Here is an 11,842-nt window from a genome sequence, read left to right as displayed (position 1 = left end):
AATATGTGAAATGTGTAAAAGTGGTCAAAAAACAGTGTATAGTACAATCTATTCCCCAAAAACAAACAGTACACGCTGCTTTTCTGTGGTAATTAGTTTGTGATCATTTGAGTTAAAATAACTGTATTTAGGGAATGTGGATTTTGGATCTGGATTTTGACACAGGGCCCTTTAATAGGTAGAAATACAGGATCTGTATTAGCTTGTATTGTACTTCAGTTGTGTAAACTCCTAAAGTTGCGATTAAAGAAATGACCAAAAAGCAAACTACAAGCAATGCACTTGGGGGATTTGGGGCTCTTGAAGGTCTGGGGCCTTGCCCACTTTACCAAGCTGGTAGTCTGGTCACGGTCATGAACATACTGTTGATGTGTTGGGATTAAAATGTATGAAATTCAAATTCAAACTGACACGGCCAAAATCTTTGTGATATGGAAGAAAATAAATCCTCATCATAGGCAATTCAATCCGTCACTGAATTTATTGCACCTCAAAGGCTTACATGCACTGGGGCGGGCCATCGTAAATAAAATAAATTTACAACTAAACAAAAATACAATTTCAATAATTCAGTCATGAAAAATGGTAATAATCTCCCAATGTTTTCTCTGAATCATATTAGGTTCTCACAACCAATTCTTTATTCAGTCCACTGTAAAGATGACATATAGAGTACGCTTTACGTTAGTCTGGTTTACAGCACAGGACCGGGGCCCCTGGAGTTACACAGCAGCTGTCCACATGCATATCAACACATTGATTCCATTGTTAGTCTGCAGAAACAGAGGAGCTTTGTGTTACGATGCTTTTGGAGACAAGATCATGGCTAGATGGAGAGTGGCATTCTCGAGTGGCCACTGACAACAAGTGCTGTTCAACTGACAATGGGCCAAAGGTCAGCAATGATCAAAAAAAACTTAAACATAAAACATGTTCAGACAGAAATCAAATATATTGCATTTTCAGGTGACCATAATAATTTGCAGTAATTATACTATTGTCAAAGTAGCATTGCAGGCATATAGGCTGTCACTTGGCCCTTCATGTCCCACAGCAATGGTTGCAATAGGTTAGTACAGTAACATGGAACTTAAAGGTACCCTGTGGAGTTCAGTCCTTAGGCCCCCTTTTATATGTAAACAGTGTAGGTTTCAAAGTTTAAGAAAAAAAAATGTATTTGCATTTCAAATGTTTCATGAGGAAGTAAACTCATTCATCACATTTGTTAGGCCTAAATGACACACCCAAACCTTATTTGATGAAGAACAATGAGTGTAAACGGAACTTTGTTTGTTAAGCAAAAACTCAACTGGGGACCTTTAATATGTTCCTGACTGCTACTAAAGTCCTTCCTGCTGGATCATCATGTTGGTTGTCTGCTGTTTTTTGAAATCTTTTGATTTGATCTGTCTGAACATAGAGTTTATAACGACACTGGAATAATCTTCTACTCTAAATACAAAAGGAATCATACTGACCTGGTCGCAGTTATAATGAAAGCACAGGCAACAGACATATCCACATGGGTAGAGTCAAAACCGCAGGTAGAAACATGTACAGATATACTGAGGGACAGTTTGAGTTTATCTCTCTGTAGAATAACTAAAGCATTTCCTCTGGGCGTTAGTTGTCAGATATGTTCTTTAATAGCAATGCCAGCAAATATCGACAGCAGTCTGAGGAGGAATATTCTAACAGAAATGGAACATGTAAATTAAACATGGGACAAATTAAGAAACATAGAAAAAAAAGCCACAAGTATAAAAGAAGAACCAAACAAAAAGGATCACTTGCTGGTCCGGTATGATTCAGAAGCAGATGGAAGTTGTTTCTTAATATACAGTAATCATGTAGCGGTAGTCTTATTTGTTTCCAAATACTTTCAAAAGATGACGGGAAATAGAAGGACACTCACACGACTTCTTACAATTTCAAGTCAGATTCACATTTATATTTCTCTTCCACAGACATACAGAATAGAGACGTAATCCTCGCCAGAGAAATCTATGTACATCAACGAGGACCTTTATGTAAACAACACACAACAGGTTTCTCCCCAAAAATCTACCGGGGCTTCGTTAACCACTCGTATCCAATCAGAGTGGGACAAAGAAGAGCTCCTCCCCCTTTATAAGGAGGCGGGGACACATATGGGGTGGTGGGTGGGGCATACACCAAAGCACATCCATCATTCAACTCAACACTGGAAATAAATCTAAACACACGCCTTCACTTTCTTTCACTTATTTTTGTGGACTTTTTTTTTGTCTGGGTTTTGAGTGATTTTGTTTTAACAAAAGATTAGTACATCTACATAAGCTCACGCTTGTATTTTTTTTTATATATATATATATATATATATATATATATATAATCCGCTATGGTTCACTTTCACAGTTTGTGCTACGACATCACACAGGAGACGGGTGGGGTGTTGATGGACGGGGTGGAGATTGGAGGCTCTTATTGTAGCTGAACATCCTGAGATGTTGACAGACACCAGGTAAAAGGTGAGCGGGCCCTGCTCCAGAGAAGAAAGCAGCTGGAAGACAGGAAATAGAGAACATTTCAACACAAGAGTTATGCGGTTCACATTTTAAATAATGCAAAGCCGACAGGCAGTGATTTCAGCTTTGTTGGATGACGGGTTGATTATGTCTGAATTCAGTGCATGCACCCTAAAAATGCACCCTTAAAGGGCTAGTGTGTAGGATCTAGTGGCTTTGAGGTTGCAGGCTGCAACCAACTGAAGCTTCTGCAGTGTGCAAACCGTTTAGGAGAACTACAATGGCCAACATGTAAACCTAAATGGCCCTATCTATAGCCAGTGTTTGGCTCATTCTAAGGTATTAAAAACACAGCAATTATTATTTTCAGGTGATTATACACTCAAGAAAACATACTTGATAACATTATATTCTATGTCAGTAAATAGATCCCCCTAAATGCTACACACTGTATCTTTAAATAGCACTGATTAGTCGCCAACGATCTACTCAAATTTAAATAGCTCTCAGACTATTTATTTAAATATTCCACCTAAATGCTAAGTGAATAATAGGGTGCCCTTGGTAAAATAAATAATTATTTATTTATTTTGTGATATTGAAAAGAAAGCCAGTTGGAAGAGTTGAATTCAACCAAGATTGTAGTCAGAAGTAAGGAGCTCATACTTCTCTATTTCATGCTATTTAAAAGAGGAGCACAGATTGTTTGAATTTCACGACTGCTGAAGGCAAAGAAGTTGGAAACATAGATCGCCAGCTTTATCTGTAGATGCACTAGCCATGCTTACCGATGCTTTCTAACACTAAAAAAACTCAAATTTCCTTCACAGAGGAATAATTATATCAAGAAATATTAGCGTATATTAGTATTATAATAAATTGTTATTTGTTGAAGTAGTTTATCAAGTCTCTATCTATCTAGAAAAGCCATTTGAACCTTGGAATCATATTTAATCCACCACAAGGTGCATGGATCAAAGTCCTCCAGAAGTTGTGGCACACTGTACTGCACATACCATACTGCATGTACTGGTCAGAGCTCCCACCTGGGGCGTTATAAGAAGTCTTTGAGGTCGAGATCTGCCAAAGGGTCCTTGGGCTTCTTGGGGCTCTGGTTTGCAGGTCCTGGAGGAATCTGAGGAAAATAAGAACAAAACATTGCAGCATCTTTTCACTATAACATGAATCTTCCTGAAATGAAGTATAAATTGATTGATTATCCACTGAGTGACGTCATTGTGTGTTGTTTGTTACCGGTGCTCCTGGTGCAGCGGCTCCGGGTGCAGCTCCAGCCACCCCAGTGAAGGGGGGTCTCATCATGGGCTGTCCCATCATTGGCTGCCCCATCATGGGCTGCATCATTGGAGCTCCAGGCCCTCCTGCAGGAGGCTAGTAACACAGGAATAACACAGTAGAGTTTTAAGCGCTATGCAGATTTATTATCATAATCTGCTGTCACAATGATATGGCTTGTCAATATTTGGAAACTGCTAAAATGAATCCTGCTGACTAAAATCTGCTTAAGGTTCACGGTTAAATTCTAGAGAACTCTCTATGCATGAAATGAATCTCACCATGCCAAACCCAGGCTGTGCGCTCATTGGTGGCACCATGGCTGCTACCGGCGCCCCAGGAGCTCCAGGGGCGGCACCAGTCTAGAGAGACACGGAGAAGAGCCTGTGTGAATTCTAATGGTTTTTAGAAGTGAAACAACTTTTCTTTTTTTCATGTTCCTTTTGTTTGTGATGTTTAAGGAAATAAATGGTCTGCATTTATATTGCTCCGTTCTACCTTACAAAGCACTTTAAAATGTCCCTCTCATTCACCCATTCATATAGTGATGGAAGCGGATAGAGTCACTTCTTACCATGGGGGCTCCCGGTGTAGCCCAGCTTGTGGGAGCTACATGTGGCATCCAGTTGGCACCTCCTGTCAGCTTCTTCTCACTCTGTGGGTCCCTAATGAGAATCAAACACAGGATACACCTCAGGCTCTACTGTGCTATTTCTCGGTCGGGGCCTGCAGAAAATCTGTTAGATAAGACTTCAATTTTGCTCCGAAGAAGTCCTTACCAAATCAAACTACTGCTGTCACATTCATCACATAGTATTCCCTCATATAGTATATAGATAGGTGAGGAAAACTAAATAATATGGTGGCTATCATTCAACAAAATCTAACCAAAGAAATGAACACTCAAAACAATGTTCGGATTAGTTGCAAACTAAAAGTAAACAGTTCATATGATAAGCCCAAAAATGTAATAAAAATTGAAGGGATAATCTTTTTTGCCTAGTTTAAAACTTAATCAGCCTTTAGCGTGTGGTGATCCCAATTTCGTTTTTCACAAATCCAAAAACATTGCAGCTCTGTTGGAGCTGTGCATACATGTCAAAGCCTACACAAGCATCATGCATTTATAGAAGTAACATCTTTAAACAAAGACTTACTTTTTCTTTACTCCAAGGTCTGAACAGAAGAAAGAAAGAAGCAAGTTAAATTTCTATTTTATCTGGGACAGAAATGACTAAGCTCCAGACAAACAAAGCTGCAGTTTACCTCCAATCAGGTTGGCCAGTGACGAGTCCAGATCTCCTCCGACAGTTTTCCCAGGAGGTTGGGTGGCGAAGGGAGCAGCTGCAATGCCTCCCGCTGCGACAGGAGTTCCCATGCTTCCTGCTGTACTTCCAGCAGTGCTGCCCCCGGTGCTCTGGGGTGTTATGGAGGGCATCAGCAAGTCGCCTAATCCATCAAACACTTTGGGAAAGGGTGGGATTGAGATCAGAGAAACAACACGGATTACAAACCTGCAAATCCCTAATCTAGTTATAATACGGGCAGAGGGCAGATGTGAGACCAGTCAGTACAGTGAAGGGGACAATCCATCTGTGACAACATCAGTAGTCAGCTGTGCAGCGCATGCACAATGCAGGACTGTACTGTTAATATATTCGAGCATTCAAAGGGACGTAATTACAGCAACTACACTTATTTGGACAGTTGCTCCACCAGTTTACATTGTCACATCTCAGGGACTTAAACTGGACGATTTTGTAGTAAAGCACTTGTTTAAACCAGGTGTCATCAAGACCACAGAGTTCACAGGTTTTCATTCCAAATATCTTCTACAGAAGCATTGTGTTGTTGAAAGTTGGTTGTGTATTCCCCAAGGCAGTGCCCCCCAAACTTGTCTGAAGTACCCCCAAAGCCCATACAGATAACCCTTCATCAACACCACTTGTCATGTTCCAAACATGTTAATCTGAATTGATTTTAAACTGGATGTTATATAACACAATGAATTATAGCAATAATGTCTTAATACAGTATAATAAAACATGTAAATGTTTAGGTCTGTTTGTTCAAGTTTGTATTTTAACTACCACTACTGGGATTGGCAGAAGGCAGACATTTCCACCATTTCTGACTATTTACACTGTTTAATACTTTAAGCTAACAATTCCCACCATTAATCCATCACATTTAGATAACTATTTCAACATAGATTTTAGCAAACTACTTTGCTATTTCAACTGGTTATCCATTACTTTTAGCCCACGTTAAGCTACAATTGAAATGGTTTATCCATAACTATTAGCTATATATCATAAGCCTACTTAAAGCTTTATTTCAACTGTTCAAACAATACCTTTTAGCTAGCTTCTATTTCAAATGTTTATGCATTGCGTAAAGCTTACAATTTCAACATTACTTTCAGCTATCTATTCATCCATTTCTTTAAGCCCACTATTTCAACAGTTTATCAATTACTCTTAGCTATCTATTTATCCATTACTTTAAGCTAACTTTTTCAACATTTCTCTTAGCTATCTATTTATCCATTACTTAAGCTAACTAGTTCAACATTGCTTTTAGCTAACTATTTATCCATTTATTTTAGCTAACTATTTCAACTGTTTATCAATTACTTTTAGCTAACTATTTATCATTGCGTTAAGCTATATTTCAACTGTTAATCAGGAACTTTAAGCTAGCTTCTATTTCAACTATTTCACCATTTATTTTAGCTGACTGTTTATCCATTTATTTTAGCTATTTTAACTATTTATCATTGCTTTAAGCTTTGTATCAACTGTTTATGCATTACTTTTAGCAAACAATTTTAACAATACTTTTAGCAAACTATTTATTAGGCTTCACACGGCTTAATTTACAAGCTTCCACCAATGAAAGATCTTACAAGACTATACACAGTGTAGCAGACTATTCATCCTCTAACCGATAAGATTTCATGTTCTATAAACATATTAAAAGTATATATTTTTTATGTTTCTGACCTCTTAAGTAACCAAATAACAAGGCTTTCCACTAAAATGTGATGCTGTTTGATGGGCCACTTTAAAATATAAAACATTTAAAACCTGCAGACTCCACTCCAGACTTGGGCTTTGATGGCATGTTGGTTACTGTAAGAGCCACTGCTCTAAAAGACCAAGGGCAAATAAACAACAATACAGTCGGTCTTGTCTCATGCAGGAGACAAACGGAGGTCATACTGCAACATGCAAAGATGCAGAAGGGAAGACTTGTCCAAACTGCACATGCTGCAATGCACTGCTGGGTGAAACTCACCGGTTACAGATTAGAAGCAAGCAATGACCCAGCAGAGTGGAAGGGGTGTGGATAGGGGGAAAGTAGGAAATTAAATGAAGCAGAAGATTAAAGTTGTGTAGCAGAAACACAGAAAGAACAAATAAGAGAGAAAGAAAGAAAAAACGAAAGATTGCAGAGAGGTGGTGGGGTAAGCAGGAAGTGGAGAAAGCACAGCATTTGAGAAAGTGAGAGAAGTACAAGAGAAGAGATTGAGAAAAAGAAAACTCATTGCGAGAAAGGCAACAGTGCTAAGGAGTTAAGCAGTCAGCAGAAACAACCGTTGGACGTATGTGGTGGACAGTGAAAGCAGCACATGTCAGTGTGTCATTCATGCAGTGGTCAGGCTCTCAGCAAGAGAAAGTTTACTAGGTCATGGTCAAGGTAACTTAATTTAAATGAGCAAGAACAGATTAATATGCATAGAGCAGATGACCTGTGCAAATTTCAACAAAATACTCATTGAGATTCTCTAATATTTCAGAAGGCATGACAATGAGAGAAATTACCAAAATAAAAACAGAAAAAAAAAAGAATCCACTTACTTGAAGCATCAAAGCCACCAGAGGGCACCAGTGTGGTGGTTGCAGGAGCTTTTGCAGTTGGTACCATCGGTACCACAGCAGGTACAGGCGGCACTGGAGAGGTGAGGGAGCCCAGAGCATCAAATCCCGACTCCAGGAGGTCGTTCTGAATTGGAGCCAAGGCTGGAGCTAGAGCTGGGGCAGCAGTGGGTGCCAGGGTGGGGGACATCAGGCCTGAGATGGATAACAGACAGGACAGGGATATAGCATGTAGCACTGTTATCTGGCTCACCCTAATTCCACAAGGAACACATATTAAACATGATTACTGAGACAACAGATGGCATACGAGATGTCTCGGAAGCTGAATGAAATTTTCGGTTATCCCTGTGGGCAAAAACGGTCAGTGCAGCAGCAAATGGTATCAGCACACAGCAGAGGGAAACAGAATATAATACAGTATATAACTAAACCAGTTACAACATCAGATCTTATTACGAATAATTAGTCGAATACATGATATGTATTTAAGTGTCTGAGCAGGACACAGTTAAGTATACCAAGAGAAGAAAATAAATAAAAACTCTGCATGATTTGCCAAACGTTTAATGGAATATTAAAATGCAGAGATACAAAATAATGAAACTAATCAAGACGACTTTGATATATAACAAATGATAACCTAGTATTTTTGTCTTTCCTACCTCATTTACCATCTTATGTCTCAGATTTATCTAGAGACCCCTATATAAAGCTCCACCTTAACCATATAAACAATATAACACTGCTTATGCATTGATGCATCTGTCTTAACAATAATGTCATATTTAATAATATATCAATCACAGTGGAACAAGTATTTAAACTTTTGATATACTTTTTTTTAATGATGATAATGTAAAATTACTTAAGTAGGATTGTGAATGCAGGACTTTATCTTGCAATAGAGTGTTTTGTTCATTATTGTCCTGGTACTGCATTCTGCTTTGGGTAGGGTTCTGAACCACAGAACCCTACCGGTATGGTTCTGAATGAGCAAAACATGCATTGTTTTTTAGAACAATACATAGGTTGCCCAATATATGTATACAAAGTGTCTGTACAAGTTACACACATTAACTTACTGTATTTAGAACAAATTCAGATTCTAATGAAATTTACAAATGCAAGGTAATACTGAAGCTTCATACATGACTCATCCTGACAAACACATTAGGTGCACAGGAGGTCCTACCATCACATTTTTGCACATTGAAAGTATATTCATAAATGGTACTATGCAAATAGGATGTATATCTGAAATGCATGGGTATGTTGTATGACATTTGTGACAATCTTATTGATGAATTATTGCAGCGCAGTAACAGAAATGAGATGCGCCAGAAATTGGCTTTGACATCACTGAGAAGTTGGGTTGGAGTGACATTCTGCAGACATTTCCAAATGAGTCCACTTTGGAACTGCTGTGTAATAAAATGTAACTAGCCCTGCCAAGTCTTTGTCATTATTCATTTGACAAATGCATCTCAGTCATTACTTCCTGCATAATTTCTTAATCAGCATAAAACACTTCCGTCAAGCCAGCACAAAAAAGTTTAGCAAAACTGTGGATATCTTATCAGAATTTGTCGGTCCCTTCAGCCTATACAGTTCTAACATAATTTTCATAAAAATATCAGAGGAGACTCACCTCCCAGCAGATCGTCTCCAGGCCCTCCAGGAGCAGAGCACTGTGTCTCCTCCACAGGACTGGCGAAGGAGTCTGCAGGGGCGTCCAGTTATCCACAACGCAGCATGGAGGGCAGAAAGGGGTGAGAGGTCAGCCCTGGACCACACACTGGGATACAATGAGGGGTAAGAGACAAGATTATCTTCATAACACAAAACTAAAACTATAAGGAAATGAAAATAGAACAAAAACTTCAAAAAGAAAGCTTGGTGTAATGAGAGAAAGATTTCCGGTCGTGATGGGACCTTTTATAATGTTGACGACATATATGCACGTAAGTCACAGGTGGTGCTGAGGAGAATATCTCTTTTATTATTATCATCATTAATGTGGCTTTACACCTCACCCTCCCGTTCCATCACCCACAACATCCTTTGTGAGAGCAGTGCACGTTTTCCAGGTGGTGTGCTCTAATATTTCCTAGAATAATGGTTTACCAAGAAAATCAAAAAGATATCATCTGAATTCTGTTAAAATATCGGCGCAGCAGAAGATAATCGTCTGAATCCATTCCTTAATTAGGCCCAATATGTTGACATATCTTTTTAATAATTCCCATCCTTCCCAAAAAATGTAAGATGCCTGTCCAAAAAGTTTCATCAGGATAAATGTAACAAATTTCACATGATCCCATGTTGATATTTCCCAAAACATCCAAAGATGCCAACCTCATGATGGATTCAAGGACTCATCCCCTGGGAACCATGATTGTCTGTACAAAATTTGTGCCAACACATCCAATAGATGTTGAGATATTTCGATGTGGGCCGACTGACCGACACACAGGTCGACATTGACGTACCTAGAACCATGCCAGGCTAGAAGACCAACACCTCTTGTTTATACTCCAGGATGCTAAATTTTTACAAAAGAACCCTTCAAAATCACTTCAATGGAGACAAACACACAGTATAATAATTATGTTAAAATGTAACTGGTGGCTACTGCTGAATAGTGCGATATAATCAGCTGAATAGTCTAAGCTGCTGAAATAAGTTTAACACATAGAGTCTATCAGCACATCTGGACATTATCAGCCTCACTGGTACATACTACTCAAGAACTTACTGCATCTACAGAGAATGACCCAGTAGAGAAAAGTGAAATTATAAAACGCACAAACAGTTAAACAATCAGCATGCAGCACGTTACTGCAAAGAGATGTGTATGTATGTGTGTTCGGAGGAACAGTACCCAGCAGGTCAATGACAGATGCTGGCTCTGCTTTGGGAGGAGAGGAGTCCTCTGGGCTGGAGGCTGCAGCGGGAGCAGCAACGGGAGCGTCGGCGGTGGCAGCAGGAGCCGGAGATGCAAATGAGTCTGAACAGAGACAGAGACAGAACCAGTAAAGGATTAAATTACTCTCAATCGACGGGACTACATTTATCAGTGACAGCTTTATTTCTAAGGGGAGAATGCTTTGCTCATGGACTTGTATGCCTCTTCTAAAAGGCTAGCAGACATGCAGAGAGGAAGCAGGCATCCCTGCATCTCAACTGTGTATCCACATCCTTGAAGCGTGCACCATTTGGGGGTACAGGACTGGTGTGCATGTGCATCCGGACACCAGCAAAATGCGGAAAAAAAAGTCATGATAGGTTGAGGCTGGCTGCACACTCCGTGAAAGAAGGAAGGGGAAAACAATGATGCAGTAAAGATAAAGCAGCTTAACTCACCAGTCATAATATCTCCAGCCGGAGCCAGCTCGGGCAAAGGAGAAGGCCCGCGTGAAACAGCAGGGAGGTCTAATTGACCAAGCGTGAGGCAGAATATGAGAAAGAAGGAAACCAAGGAGGTTTGGGAGCAAAGAAAAGTATTAGCGTGGCAGGTAGATAGAGAGCATAGATAGAAATCAGCCACAAGGACAATCCAAGAATTGACGAGTGGGTTACATGCACAGTTCTCATACCACTATGGGGAACAAACCAAGACGTGTGTGGGTGGGGGATAATAAAAACAGTCGACAGAGGAGTATACGTATGGAAACCAGAAAGGATGAAGAGGTTCCACACACAGAGAAATGGATATCAACTCCTGTACCTGAACCAAAAAGGTCTACGCTAGGAGTGGTAGCAGCTTTGGATTCTGTGGAAGGGCTTTGCTCAGGCATAGAATCAAACATATCTAAGAACAAGGACACACAATCAGATGAACATTCAGATTTCAAGCCCAGTGCATACAGAAAGATGAGTTAAGAGGAGAGATGAGGGGAAAGCAGAGAGAGCAGCAGATAGTTTGATTATTACAAGGGGTAAGTTGCTGTGTGTCTATTCAGTGCAATGCAAAATGAAACAGTGCAAAAGTTAAAAGGGTGTATTACCAAATTTCAGCATTGAGATTTCCCCTGTTTGCATCCGTTGAATTTTGATGTGCTTTCGCTCAGAGAGAACTCTTGTTTTTCCAATCTCCAACATATTAAGTTGACAACGCTAAGAGTCTACAGCATGCTAGTGGCTCTGTGATGCTGTATT

General features: G+C 39.6%; 1 protein-coding gene across 1 annotated transcript in view; it reads right to left on the bottom strand.

Annotated features, from left to right (window-relative positions):
- Positions 1 to 689: 689 nt before the first annotated feature.
- snap91a (synaptosome associated protein 91a) overlaps positions 690 to 11,842 on the bottom strand; it is a 48,493-nt gene continuing 37,340 nt past the window's right edge. Inside the window, exons 18-29 of the mRNA XM_054621106.1 lie at positions 11,412 to 11,495; positions 11,048 to 11,116; positions 10,566 to 10,691; positions 9,333 to 9,404; positions 7,664 to 7,876; positions 5,067 to 5,264; positions 4,958 to 4,976; positions 4,375 to 4,465; positions 4,082 to 4,162; positions 3,777 to 3,896; positions 3,524 to 3,642; positions 690 to 2,542 (exon numbers count right to left, since the gene is read on the bottom strand). Coding sequence (XP_054477081.1) covers positions 3,562 to 3,642; positions 3,777 to 3,896; positions 4,082 to 4,162; positions 4,375 to 4,465; positions 4,958 to 4,976; positions 5,067 to 5,264; positions 7,664 to 7,876; positions 9,333 to 9,404; positions 10,566 to 10,691; positions 11,048 to 11,116; positions 11,412 to 11,495 — 1,154 coding nt within the window. The 3' untranslated portion in view covers positions 690 to 2,542; positions 3,524 to 3,561. The remainder of the gene's footprint in view (positions 2,543 to 3,523; positions 3,643 to 3,776; positions 3,897 to 4,081; positions 4,163 to 4,374; positions 4,466 to 4,957; positions 4,977 to 5,066; positions 5,265 to 7,663; positions 7,877 to 9,332; positions 9,405 to 10,565; positions 10,692 to 11,047; positions 11,117 to 11,411; positions 11,496 to 11,842) is intronic.

Source organism: Anoplopoma fimbria, chromosome 20 (genome assembly GCF_027596085.1).
Source record: "Anoplopoma fimbria isolate UVic2021 breed Golden Eagle Sablefish chromosome 20, Afim_UVic_2022, whole genome shotgun sequence".
Lineage (NCBI taxonomy): Eukaryota > Metazoa > Chordata > Actinopteri > Perciformes > Anoplopomatidae > Anoplopoma > Anoplopoma fimbria.
The sequence above is the reverse complement of the archived record's forward strand: the minus strand, read 5'-3'. Positions and strand labels throughout refer to the sequence as shown.